The 14449-nt window shown below is 37.7% G+C and overlaps 1 protein-coding gene across 1 annotated transcript; it reads left to right on the forward strand.

Moving 5' to 3' along the window:
* Positions 1-1610: 1610 nt before the first annotated feature.
* On the forward strand, positions 1611-7755 carry LOC147557756 (TLC ATP/ADP transporter). The gene is made up of 13 exons (XM_086659360.1): positions 1611-1855; positions 2050-2214; positions 2974-3072; positions 3187-3312; positions 3440-3508; positions 3582-3678; positions 3759-3861; positions 4954-5161; positions 5406-5519; positions 5652-5783; positions 6566-6646; positions 6732-6848; positions 7079-7755. Exons 1-13 carry the CDS (start codon positions 1754-1756, stop codon positions 7214-7216), a joined length of 1551 nt encoding a protein of 516 aa, XP_086515486.1. The 5' UTR covers positions 1611-1753; the 3' UTR covers positions 7217-7755.
* The last annotated feature ends 6694 nt before the right edge of the window (positions 7756-14449 follow it).

Consider the following 14449-nt stretch of genomic DNA (forward strand, 5'->3'; position numbering starts at 1 on the left):
GCTGGTCACAAAGTTGGGGGCCATTTGGAAAATAACCTTTTTTTATGAGGGGTTGGGCAAAAAGCCCAATCCTTGACCCAAAACAACAAGCAGGTCCACTGCAGGAAAAAAATAAGGGGCAGGTCCAATGGTCAGGAGGCGGGGTGGAATTTTCGAAACACCCTTATTTTTTATTTACGAAACGGTCATCAAAAAATTCCCGGGAAACTCGAAAATTTCTGAGAAATAATCCGACACGCCTCCCATCATACTGTGCACTTTCCATAAATTTACAAAATTGCCACCGAAAAATTCCCGAAAAATGCGAAATTTTTTTAAAAATAGTCTGACGCACCTGACAATAAACCTTGTACTGTCCACGAATTTACAGAATTGGCATTACAAAATTTACCAACTTGCCATTTTCGTTCTTTTTTCCAGATTTATTTCTTATTTCTTTTTTTATTTTCTCCCACACAAATTTCTCTCTCCAATCTTTTTAAATTTCTCTCTCCAATCTCAACAAATTTCGTTCTTTTTTCCAGATTTATTCCTTATCTCTTTCCAATCTCAACAAATTTCTTCATTTTTGGTAGTTTTCTTAAATTTATACAAGGAAATTTTCTTGTGTACCGGGAATTATTTAGAGTACTGACCATTTTTTGGATATGTACTACACATTTTTGTACTGGGAATTTTCTTGTGGATCGGGAATTGTTTTGTGTGCTGGCCATTTGGTTATGTACTAGACAGTTCTGTTCTGGGAATTTTCTTGTGTACAGGGAATTGTTCTGTGTACAAGTCATTTGGTTGTGTACTAGACATTTTTGTACTGGGAATTTTCTTGTGCACCGGGAATTGTTCCGTGTACTGGCCATTTGGTTCAACACTGGATACTTTTGAACTGAGAATTTTCTTCTGTACCGGGAATAGTTCTGTGCACTGGTCATTTGGTTATGTACTTTGATCTTTTTAGAGATGAAGAAGATAAAATGTGAAACAAATAAGAATGATGAAGAAGAAAAATAAGAACATAAAACTTTTAGAGAGAGAAAGACAAAACTTTGATGTTTCTAGAGATCGAAAGAGATGAAGAAGATAAAATGTGAAACAAAATAAGAATGATGAACATCCAAAAATAAGAACATAAAACTTTTAGAGAGAGAAAGAACATAAAATTTATGTTCTTAGAGCTTGAAAGAGATGAAGAAGATAAAATGTGAAACAAAATAAGAATGGTTAAGAAGATTTTTGGATGTATAAATAAGAAGAAAGAAGGAGTCGAAACAAAATATAATGGGCGGGATCCAAAAAAATTGCCTGAAATTTCGTCAAAAAATGGCGTCATTTTTGAATTTTCGAAATATCTGAATGTCTCTGACATTACGTCATGTACGGGGAATTAATTGCTTCGCTGTCATCCGTCAGATTGTCAGAAAATACGAAAATTTTTCGTGAAGGGGTAAAAGAAGGATAAATAAAATAAAAACCAGAAAAGTGTGAGCCATCCTGACAATTTGGGCTGGGTTCTCATTTTTGTTTGGGTTGGGGGTAATGCTTATTTACCCTTCATTTTTTGGGCCTCTCACTCAAAAATCCCTTTTTTATACCACCTTCAGTCAGGAGTCAACGGAAATTGACTCTAGCTAGTGGGCGCGGAGAGCAATAACTGAGGACGCCTTTAGCCGCTCTGTTCCTACTTCGTGACCATTCGAGTTTCTCCGGTAGTAATTCTTCTTGGTGGTGGCAGATCGGCGAAGGAAGAAAAGTCAAAATGTTAGATCGGTTACGGGTGGAAGCGATCGTATCATCGATCGTCTCAGTTCATCCTCACGAGATCTCTTCCTTGCTTCACTCATCATGCTGTTTCTTCTTCGTAAGCTCTCTCTCTCTCTCTCTCTCTCTCTCTCTCTCTAGAATTTTATTGATTGTTCTAGCATCATTATTGTTAGGCATTTTAACCTTGATTAGAAGATATAAGCTAGTCTAGGAACTAAAGAAGGAATATGATTCTGCAATCCATCTCTAATCTTTATACCTAATTTTATGTTACTGGTTTTCCATTTGCAGATTTTGAGTGCATACTTTGTTGTTCTCCCGTTACGTGACGAAGGTGCTATGTCTTTAGGTCTAAATAACCTTCCTGGCCTTTTCATGGGTTCCTTACTTCTCACCTTGGTTGCTGCACCCCTTTCAACCCTCATCTTTTCATTGCCTAATCTTTCTAAAGGAAAGGTATGCCCATCTTCAAATGTTGACCTAACTGAGTCATTATGAAAGATTAAGCAATGCCAAAGAGTAGCATTTAGGATAAAAAAAATGATATTGCTTAAAGCATTACTCGAGTTTCCTTGAAAATTATCATACGTTTCTTTACATTTTGTTATCTTACTAGGGTATAGCCCGTGCCTGTGGGGCACGGAAATTTCTATATTATGTTATACAAAATTATCGAATATTATGTTATACAAATATTGAAGTAATAAAAATATATTAAAAATAATAAGAGAGATTATATTTAGTAGTCGTTTGAAGGGAGAAAAGAGGAAAGAGAGAAAAATAGTTAGGGAGTTTATAGGGAGTGGGTAGTTATTCTCACTTTTCCACCTTTATCCTTTGAAAACCCGTTAAAAAGAAGGGTCGTGATTTACAAAAAAGAATTGGACGCCCCAGATTTATAAATGAAAGTTATGACATGGCACCAAAACCTATGTCATTTGTTATATAGATTGATTTGAAATTTGATACTTTTGCCGAATATGTGCTTAGGAGTGTCATGACTTTGTCTCTCTCAACTCTCAAGTTACTTATGTTGGGTTAGAACTGATTATCTTCTCTTTTCGTGGCTATTGATTAGCTAGTTCAGTAGTTAATCATACATGCATAAAAGGGTCATCTCAATTTGATGACTACAATGTGTCAATTCTCGTGCAGTTTGTGATTCTGACATTCACGCTCGTTTCGTTGTGTGATAAGTGCTTTTTGAAATTTCAGGCTTTGGTTTTGATACACAGGTTTTTCAGTGTGTCCCTTGTTGTTTTCTTCATTCTATGGCATTTTTCCTCCGCTGGAAGCTCATTGTCTAGTTTAAAGGTTAGTACAGTAACTTGGAACTTCTCAGAGTTAATAGTTATGTTTTTATATTTCTTTGGTTGACAATTTTGGGTTCTATTTCTTTCAATGTACTGATCTGGAACTCATTTCCAGGTCCCTGTTTCCCATTTGGAAGAGGATAAGAGCATTGATGTTAATGAAGGTGGCCCTGCTCTTTCTGCAGGATGGAGTAATCACGGGTGGATGTACATTTCTGTTAGAATTGGGTTCTTTCTTTGGGTATGACTGCTATAATTCTTGGTAATCAAGCACTTAAGAGTTCATTTTTTTTAATTTTCAAATTACATTGATGAGTCTCTTTAGTACAGTTGATATGCTGATCAGACAGTTTCTTTTGTTTCTGAAGGTTGCACTGCTTAATCTTATTACAATTTCATCGACATGGGCTAGAGTGATTGATGTGATGGACAATGAGGTTTGCATACCGTTCCACTTTAAGGGACCCATTTTTATTGAATTGAAAGCTCTTAAGTTTATCTGATATTCAGTCAGGTTCAAGATTATTTGGTTTCATTGGTGCTGGTGCTACACTCGGCCAGCTTTTCGGCTCACTGTTTGCTGCGGGAATGGCTCGCCTTGGACCATGTACGTCTTCCCTTTTCTCCCTAGTTAGAAGTTGGTTCTATAGCAAATCCATATCATTATACGTCAATGGTTCTTTTCAGTTTTACTCATCGTTGCTGCTATCTTAATGGAACTTGCTGCTCATTCATCGAAAGGCATAAATCAAGATATATCCCAGGGCTCTGAAGAGCTCCATCTCATTAGGTCTGTTGGATTATTTGATTTTCTCTGTATATTTAATATGAGAGACTTCCTCAGGGATAACAGATGAAGGCATTCATTGGACACTTAATCATTTACGCGTTTATTAGTTGATTCCTCTCTCAAATGCTATGTGTTTTGTTGAAGATCCACTAAGAGGGGTCAGTTCACTCCAATGTATCATCGTGACATGTTAACAAGTACTTTTAGTCTGTAAGACACTATTGAAGTATGAACTTATTGGTATAAATTTCCTTCATGCATCAATGTTAAGAAATGTTTTAAAATTCAGTAGATGCATACACCTCAATGCGCGCCTCAAGAGTCAAGTCGAGGTGGTTTGTTTTCGCCTCGAGGCGTGTGCAGCTACATCAAAAAAAAATCTTGCAAGCATTGTTTGAGTTTATGCAACATAAGAAGTAACAACATTTTATATTTCTTGTTTCTTAAACAGTGAAGTATATATTATTATGGCAAAGTGAGAAGACTATTATATTATCTTTATACATTTTATTTTTTTGAGAAAATTAGTGTACGCCTTTACGCATCGAGGTATACACCTCAAGGCGGCGATTCGCTTTTTCGGAGCAAACCGCCTTGAGGCAGGAAAATGTTTTCTAAAACATTGATGTTAAGTATTTGTGATGTTATAAATGGCCGGAACTTCTTTTCCTGTATCACTGGATCTTTTGAGCCGCCACAAGTTTCAAGAGTGGGATGATTTTATTTGTATTAATTAGCTGCAAATTGGTCGTCAAATCACTTATTTCAGTCGATCTTATGTTGCGCCTTCTTGCAAAGGACTAGTAACCTACATGTAAAGTTTGAAGGGTTATGTTTTCTACAAACAAAACATGACTTGAAGTAAAGAACATAAATCTACATATATGTTGTACATTAGAAAAATGCAATTTAAGCTTACATCAAATTTTGTAAGGCTCGCACTAAAGTAGAATTCTTCATGCTCTTGGGAACTGTGATATGTGACATTTATCTTCTCCAGCCTTTCTTATTCTTAAATCTTAATTGATGAAAATTGATTAGAATTAGTATGATTTACTTTCTTCTCTTGATCAATTGTCTTTTGATTTCCAGAGAAGCTGATCGTAGTGAACTTGTCGATTCCGATGAACGAACGAGAGTCAGTCATGATGGATATTCCCCAAAGTCTACCTCTGTGACAAAGCCTCAGCTTTGGGTCATATTAGAGGGCATACAACTAATATTATCATCAACTTATCTTCTCTACTTGTCACTATTCTTATGGATTGGGGCAGTTGTCTCTTCCTTCTTTTATTTTCAGGTATAGTGGGTTTTTCCGTCAACTCATTATAGAGGGTTTCAGGTTGTTACATGAGATGTTTTAAATCCTCGAATTACCCGAGGGAAGAAGAAATCATGAAAATTTTTGTTACCTGTTGCTTAGATTTCTGATGGCCTTGTTTCACTTGTATTTTGTATAGATTATTTGATCAGTTTAATTCTCTAAGGTGATAGTGAAAGTTTAAGTTTAAGTTTCAAGTCTTACTCTTTTTTCTCAATGGCAGAAAGTAACAGTAATTGCCATGACTGTTGCAAGCCCAGTTGGCAGAAGAAAGTTGTTCGCTCAAATCAATAGCTTCACTGCCATTTTTATTCTTGCTGGGCAACTTACTGTAACAGTAAGATAATATCCTGTCATATAATATTCTTTTGGAATTTTCTTTAGATAACTCTTGCCTGAGAATGGTTTACCATTCAGTTTGAACCAAATACCCCATTATATCTAAACTCTCTATGTTTGAACTAAACAGGGTCGTATTCTTACGTTCGCTGGGGTTACCGCTGCTATTTGTGCCTCTCCATTTGTTGCTTTTTCAAATATGGTTGCCATTGCTGTATCACCGACCTGGGTTGTTGTGGCGGTCTCTGAGACACTGCGAAAGGTTTGTCTAGTAGAACTATTAAGTTCAGACATCGGAGTTCATTAATTTTGGGGTGGTTTTAGTATGGAAAGTAAACAATACAAATTCATGTTAATTGTGTTAAATGATGGAAATGTTATGAAATTTTTTGTCAAATTGTTAGCGAACAATAAAAGGAAGCATGTTACCAAGCTCTAATAGTCATCATGCATTCATATGTATAAATGAAAATGGACAACATGTTTGTTCTACACTTGTATAAAGATGTAAGGTTGTCATGCCATTATATTTATTTACTATCAAAATAAATAGCAATATGCCCCATAAGAATTGATTCAAATTCAAGTATTCAATGAACAAAAGTAGTTCATTCTATTTGATGAGATAGAAATACATCAGCTGAAACTTTTATGTTTGCCGATTGTTTTAAATATTTGTCTGGATTACCATCTTTGTCAAAAATGAATAGTTTCCAAATCCATCACAAAAATCACAAAAACATCTTATGTTACATTTCCTCTCGTTGGCAACAGAATCTGGAAGTTTATCAGTCTGCTGATAGTTGGAAAAAAAAATAGGATCTGGAAGATTTTGGCTGTTTCTTCTTGATAACGTCGAAATCTAATACCTTGGGTTACACTCATCTATATATATATATTGCTTCCCTGAAGCTTGACTATTTTTGTTTCCCTTTCCTTCATTCAATTCTTTAGTATGTAAATGTTGAATTGGGTTCTTGGTGACGGTTCAATGATGAAACACCATCAAATGAATGTTGATTGTCCTTTCTAACTGTTCTATAGGTGGTTCAATATGTTTTAACTAGACCTGGACGGGAACTCCTGTTTACTGTTGTCTCACAGAATGAAAAGTACAAAGCAAAGGTAAAACCCTTTTGGTCAGTCTTGTACCGAGGATGCTGACAGGTTTTATCTTTAGATTATTAAAGCAAATATTGTGCTTCATTAGGTGTGCATCGATGTAATAGTTCAAAGGCTGGGAGACGCTACAGCTGCAGGGATGTACAAGCTGTTGTTCAGCTTTCTTAATAGAAAAATTTCGACCGTTCCTCTCTACGCATTGCCGGTACGTATGCATAAACACCCACTGATTTTCCTTATTGTATGAAATTTGAGCAAGTAGTGATTTCAATGCCAGCCAGTTTCTCTAGTGGAGTTAAAATCAATCTAGTTGCATTTTAATATGTTACAGAGTATCTGCATTCCATGTGGTTTAGCATTTCATAAACCTGACTTTTTCCTGTTACATATTAGTAACAGAGTCCATTTTATGTATTTGTTTGTGGGGGATTGTAGATATGTTTGTTGTGGATAGTCACTGCATTCAATTTAGGGCGTCGCCAAGCACACCTAGCCAAGCTCCAGCAGGACGTGGCACACGGAACTGCAGATGGAGGAAGGGATAGAAATGTTGGGGAGATTAGAGATTCATGATTAAAGAAGGAAGGAAGATGGTTATGTCCAAGAAAACAGGAGGCAGAGAGATTTACACACACATAGGTGGTAGGAGGAAGCCATGTCATATTTGTTGATGATATCGTCCTAACTATAGAAATGGAGGTACGAGTTTGTATTACTCTTCTATCTCCAAGAACGAATGACTAAATTGGATATAATTCAGGGCATAGACAATTACAAAAATACAACATGGATGTGTTTTTGACTACTGCCTAATTTCTATTCAACAGACAGGATCTCAGCTGATTGATTTTGTTTATCTTAGGAGTTAGGACGTACTCCTTGGGTTCGTTTAATATATAATACATCAATTATTAACTCAACAATGGAGTAGGGTTAATCCTAAACAACTCGGTGAACCCCTTGGCTCCTCGGAATGTTTGTATACTCTTCATGTGTCCTTTCCTGTTTCTTTAACGGTTGGGGTATTTGTTGTTTGGCCATTACTTTATGACTAGTTTCCCCTAAAACCCTCAATTGTTTGCAATGGAAAGTCATATTTATACTTTTTGGAAGACTGAAAGTTATCTTTTTATAATTTTTTTGAATTCTTTTATCTCTTCATTCTCTCTTCTACCTGTATCATTGTCTCGTCGGCAAAGGTGGCCTGCTGGAAGTGCCACCATTTATCTTTTTCCTCCCTTGCACACCACCATCACTATCTTTACCAACAATGAGAGATAAAAAATTTACCTTTATGAAATTTAATAGAGTATTTGAAAACTACTTTCTCAGAACTCCAAATTAAGCCATTGTAACATAAGAACCACCACTAACAAAAAAGGAGAAGAAGGAAGGATGAGCAAAGGGGACAAAAGTCCTTCATTTTGAAGCTTCCGCATGCGTTTCAGGACAATATGTCCTAAACGACAATGCTAGAAGCATGTAGGGTTAGAATCATTTGATCTTTGCCCTTTGGTATTATGTTAAAGACATAATTATCCGAGTGAGATACATAAAGAGTATAACCATCTATTAACATAGTACTAGTTTTTTTTTTTTATTGAAGTTAAAAGAAAAAATTTAGTACTATTATAAACATGTTATATATATAGAGAGAGAGAACAATGTTTATTTTGTGTTATAAAATGATAACCTTCACCTATCCAAAATAAATATTGAAATAATGGTTCTAGAAATAGTAGGAACAAAATAAATAAAATATTTACTTTTAAGACTAAGGTGTTGTTTGTTTTTTTTGTTTTTGTGTCTGAATCTGAATTTGCTGAACTGAATTTGCTGAATCTGAATTAGCTGAATTGTTATAAAAGTTGTATGTTTGTTTTTTTATTCTGAATTACTATGTCTGAATTTTTATTTTGACATTTATACCCTTGCAAGTGAATGAGGTCTATTTTTGGTCCCTCTCTATCTAATTCTCTCTTTCCTCCTCTCCCATGTCTGTCTGTACGAGCAGTTTGTCGACTGAACGATTTCATCAGTCTCCATTGAACTCCATGAAAGAAGAAATTCGAGAAAACTGAGATAAACCTGACTACAAATACTGGGTTTCATTCTACTGTTAATAATGGAGATAGATGTAGAAAATTGAATGGGGGAAATGAGATTTTGGATTGGATTAGGGATTTGAAGACCCAAATAGCAAGGAAGCTGGTCAATCTCATGTGGGAAAACTAATGCATCTGGTGGGAGCTCTGTATTTTGGTTAAGATTAGGGATTTGAAGACCCAAACTTTTTTGCACTCTGAATTTCTTTTCTTTTTTTTGAAAGGAAACCCTAGAACACCTCAAACACTTGGTCGACTGAAAGTATCTAGTATGAGCTCTTGGTCGAGTGATCATTTACTACTTCGCATGAGAACTTCGATTTCATCACTCTAATATCTCAGATTGAAGCATTGTTTCGACAGAGAACTCCTTGCCGGATCCGGCGAGGGTTCAAAGAAAGACTTTCCGGCAAGTGAGTGAGAGAGTGGTGATGGTGGTAGTGTTGTCGGTGGTGGTGTGTCACTGTGTTGTCGCTGGTGGCGGTGGTGAAAAGCAAGAAGATGAAGAGTACTTTTGTTTTAGAGGGTATAATCGTCATTCACCAATTTTTAGATACCGTCCTTCCGTTTCAGACTTCTTTTGAAGTCTGAAAAAAATAGGTTTTATTCAGCCTATTCAGATTTGTAGGTCATTCAGCCAAATTTTCAGATTTGGTTAAAAAAGAAAAGGGTTAATTCCGTTTTAGCCCCCGATTTGTGACCAACTGGCCATTTTGGCCCCTAATTGTGTCCGGCAGTTCGTTTTGGCCCCAAAAAATTCCTAAATGGCCCCAAATTTTTTCAACTTCCCAATTCTACCCCCATGGCATTTCTGTAATTATTTTTTTTTCTTTTTCTTTGTCCACCTCATCTAACAATTGATACATCACTCTGTCCACCTCACCCTTCTTCTCCGACGAAAAGTTGCCGGCCGGAATAAAAAAATTCCGGCCGGCCACCTTTACCAAAAAAAATAAATAAAAAATTCTTCATCTTCTTCATTTCTCTCTCTTCTTCATCTCCTTCTTTCTCTCTCTTCTTCATCTCCTTCTTTCTCTCTCTTCTTCTTCTTTATCTCTTCTTCCTCTTTCTTTACCTCTCTCTCTCTCTAAATATAACTCCGGCGAAGGGGCGGAGCCCCTTCGCCGGAGAACCAGACTCGGTCTGGTTTCAAACCAGACCGGGATCTGGTTGCTACAACCAGATCCCGATCTGATTTGAAACTAGATCGGGATCTGGTTTCAAACCAGACCGGGATCTGGTTGCAACAACCAGATCCCGATCTGGTTGCAACAACCAGATCCCGATCTGATTTGAAACTAGAGAGAGAGAGAGAGGGGTTAGAGAGAAAGAAAGGTAAAGAAAGAGGAAGAAGAGAGATAAAGAAGAAGAAGAGAGATAAAGAAGGAGATGAAGAAGAGAGAGAAAGAAGGAGATGAAGAAGAGAGAGAAATGAAGAAGATGAAGAAATTTTTTTTTTTTTTTTGGTAAAGGTGGCCGGCCGGAATTTTTTATTCCGGCCGGCAACCTTTCGCTGGAGAAGAAGGGTGAGGTGGACAAAGTGATGTGGTGATTGTTAGATGAGGTGGACAAAGAAAAAGAAAAAAAAGATAATTACAGAAATGTCATGGGGGTAAAATTGGGAGGTTGAAAAAATTTGGGGCCATTTAGGAATTTTTTGGGGCCAAAACGAACTGCCGGACACAATTCGGGGCCAAAACGGCCAGTTGGTCACAAATCGGGGGCCAAAACGGAATTAACCCAAAAGAAAAACAAACAGCTTAAATCTGAAAAGAGACCTAATTCAGATTTCAAGTCTGAAATTTTAAAAAATCAAACAGCACCTAAGCCAGTATCTAAAGGAAGAGTATAAGATCTCTCAACTGCAGGGACAATTTTTTCTCTGTTGAGCTCGCAGATTCATTTCCTCTTTAGCCAGATGTCTACCTCCCTTTAGCTTATACATATTTGAAATAATATTAGCTTACATACGGTATAAAAAAAAGGGTCCATGGGTTTTAGGCCCAAAATAAAATCCAAAAAGGGAATAGGGTCTTATCTTTTTAGAAAAAGATATTTTAGTCCTTTTCTCATTTGGAGCCTATTACCTCTTATAGATGAAACAACTTCCATCCAAATTTTACCTCAAGTCCCACCCAAAATTCGTGAGGTCGGACGTGAAAAATTAAGAACTCAGAGAATTTTGTTTTCAAAATCAGAAAATATCTTTTCACCTTCTCTCTCTTCCAAAAACCAGAAACTTTATTTCACTTTCTCTCTCTAAAAACCGAATGTTCCTAACACTCAAAACCCTAAAATCTCTTCAATCCAGGTCGCTCTATTAAATCGAATCGTCACACCCTCTATCAAGAAGAGTTACGTTTCTCTTTAACCGTCTCTTCTCTTCAATTGTTACCCTAAAAGCTTCAGGTGAAAACCCGTCTCTTCTCTTCAAACGTTGAACCTTTGTGAAATGGTAAGATTTATCTCAAACGAACCATCATCAGACTAAGGCGAGTAACTATTTAAAATGCATGACTGAATGGGCATTACAAATGTAGCCGAGGTCTAGTCTCACTTGGTTCAGACTTGTTCCAATCCCAGTGTTACTCGTTCTCTGCAGCTTCAAGAAGAAATTCAAAATCTACGAAAAAGTAATGCCTCTATTACCAACTTCTCTCGCACCTTTCGTACACATCCTGAATCTCTTACAGCTACAGGAGAACCTTTATCAGACCCGAAGAAGGTTTTTTATTTTCTCAAATGGTTGGGACCCGACTATGCCTCTCTAGCCGAATCTATATTATCTAAGAGTTGTCTCCCGACCTTCAAGGAACTTCTCCCTATGCTTCAGTCACCAGAAGCACTTCGGGTGTCGTTTCGATTTTCTCAACCAGTCATAGAAGGTGCTTATTACTCTCAAACATCTCGGACTTCTAACCACCCTCAAAATCCGAGACAAGTCTACGTGTCAGTATTGGGTCCGATCCAAACTCGTAGGACCTACATATCTTTGCCAATGGTGTGGATGTAATGGTTATACTGCCAACCGATGTTATGATTTAATTGGCCGCCCACAAAGAGACTCCTCTTGCCATGCTAATGTTGCTCGTCGTCCGCTTTCTAGTGAAGCCCCTGTGCGGAGCAAACAACCTCTGAAGATGTTACCGCAGCCTTAACTACAATTCAAGTCACTGATCCTCGAGACCTAACCTGGTATGCGGACAGTGGTGTTTCTAACCACTTGGACACTTGTGCCTCGCACGCCTCTATGAATGTGGTTGGATGTAAATGGATTTATACGACGAAAATAAAATCTGACAGTACTATTGATTGATATAAGGCTCGTTTTGTGGGACAGGGTTTTACTAAAAAATTGGGACTTGACTTCGATGAAACTTTGAGCCCTACTGTTAAGCCCACTACCATACGTATAATCTTTTCACTAGCAATTTCCAACAGTTGGCCTATGTTTAAGTTGGATGTGAAAAATGCATTTCTTCACGGGGAATTACATGAGGAGGTTTATATTGCTCAGTCGCCTGGTTTCATTGACCCGACCTGGCCAGAGTATGTTTCTCACCTTAAGGCGCTCTGTATGGACTCAAGTAGGCACCTTGTGCTTGGTACGACCATTTCAGCACTTATCTCACTCGTCTTGGTTTTAAGAGGAGTAAGTCCGATACATCTCTGTTTATTCTATCTACCGTTGCTGGATTGGCTTACTTACTTTTGTACGTCGATGACATTACACTTACAGGTGGGAATTCTTTTGTCATCTCCGATATTATATCTGCTTTAAACTCAGAATTTGATATGAAGAATTTGGGTTCTTTGTATTATTTTTTGGGTATTGAGACAACTTCGAATGAGAAGGGTCTTTTACTTACACAGTCTAAGTATGCGCTGGATATTCTTAAGTTTCTCAATATGAATGGGGTCAAACCATCACCGACTCCTCTGTCTTCCGGCTGCTATCTTACTGCAAGTGAGGCTCCCTTCACTGATCCCGCCTTATACCGTAAGATTGTTGGTTATCTTTAGTATATCACGTTAACCAGACCAGATCTTGCATTCTCCGTTAACATGGCATGTCATTTTGTGCATGCCCCGACTCAGGACCACTTTTAGGCGGTCAAACGAATTCTTCGTTATCTCAAGGGCACTATTCATCTCGGTTTACAGATTTATAAGGATTCTTCCAGTACTTCTCTTTTGGCGTACTTTGATGGCGATTGGGCTGGGTGCCCTAACACTCGTCGCTCCACTACAGGTTATTCTATTTTTCTGGGCTCAAATTTAATTGCTTGGAGTGTGAAGAAGCAACCATAGTTTCCCGCTCGAGCTTTGAAGCTGAATACCGAGTTGTTGCTGCTACGATTGCTGACTTGACATGGATAGGTTTTGTTCTCATGAAACTTGGTATCTCAGTAACTTCACGTGCTCAAATTTTTTGTGACAAAAAGAGTGTGATTCAGATGACTACAAACCCGGTATTTCATGGCAAATGTAAGCACATTACGCTGGATTACCACTTTGTTAGAGAAAAGGTGGCAGATGGTTCTCTTCTTATCAAGTTTCTTCCGTCACAGGATCGGTTGGACATTCTCACCAAAAGTCTTTCTCATTGGCGTTTCTTGGATCTTTGTCCTAAATTGAATCTCCGGTCCAGTCCGACGTTCAATTTGCAGGAGGGTAATAACAGTGAACCGGTGGGACTCGGTTATAGTCCCACCCAAGTAAGGATCTTGGGAATATCCTTTGAGATATTCTTGCATTTCTTGTATATCAAGTCTTTCCTTTATGTGTATCTATTATTATGTAAAGTTTCCGTTTAGTTGTAAACCCTACTAGTATAAATGTAATACAAGGAATCGACATACAACCATCCTGTTTTACCGTATCTATTGAGTTCTTTCACCCACCTAGTACTCTAAGAGAAAGTTCATATATCTAATGTCTAGCACTAGCTCTACTAATTAGGATCACATGCATAAGTTTGATATGAATTTACAAGAGGTTTGTTGTTATACCTTATTAAGTTTGATACTCAATATGAAGATACTAGAGCTCCAATTGTAGTTCCTCTGCTTCAGACACACAAACACAATACTTAATCATCACCAACGTCACCAGATGTTGGCTAGAATGACGAAGAACTCCAAATCTATTTGAGCTAACGGTGTCTTTAGACTTTATAAAAGATGAACACCAATACCTTACTTTTCATTCATACAGAACTCTAGGTTTAAGGTTCTCAATTGATATTAAGAGAAAAACCTAAAACTCCCAAGGTTTTCTCTCTTTTTCTCTCCTTTTTCTCTCCTTTTTCTTCACTGAATAACCTTTAGTTTTAGGCTATATTTAAAACCTAGACCCAAAGGTATAAGCAGACTGGAGAGAGCAGCAAACAAAAGATGCTGTGGGAGATCTAGTCCCACATGGACTAGGTCTCCCGTCCGGGCAGAATATTTCTCTGCATACCGGGCCTGTATCTTGTCAGGTTGGGCGTGTCCAAGGACTATGCTGGTCGTGTCTCGGCCTGATGCTCCTTTGTGTCGCGCCTTGGACAAGCATGTACCAGGCCTTGGTCCGGCCACTGATGGATACTACCTCGTAGTTTAGTTGGGCCTTACTACATCCCTATCCCGTCAGTTTGTTCCGACTTCAAGGCGGACCTGGTTTTCTTGCTACCTTAGCTTGAGACTTGAGCTCTCAGCCA

The sequence above is a fragment of the Eschscholzia californica genome, unplaced genomic scaffold (genome assembly GCF_041429995.1).
Source record: "Eschscholzia californica isolate CP2 unplaced genomic scaffold, dmEscCali1.0.p SCAF_2, whole genome shotgun sequence".
NCBI lineage: Eukaryota > Viridiplantae > Streptophyta > Magnoliopsida > Ranunculales > Papaveraceae > Eschscholzia > Eschscholzia californica.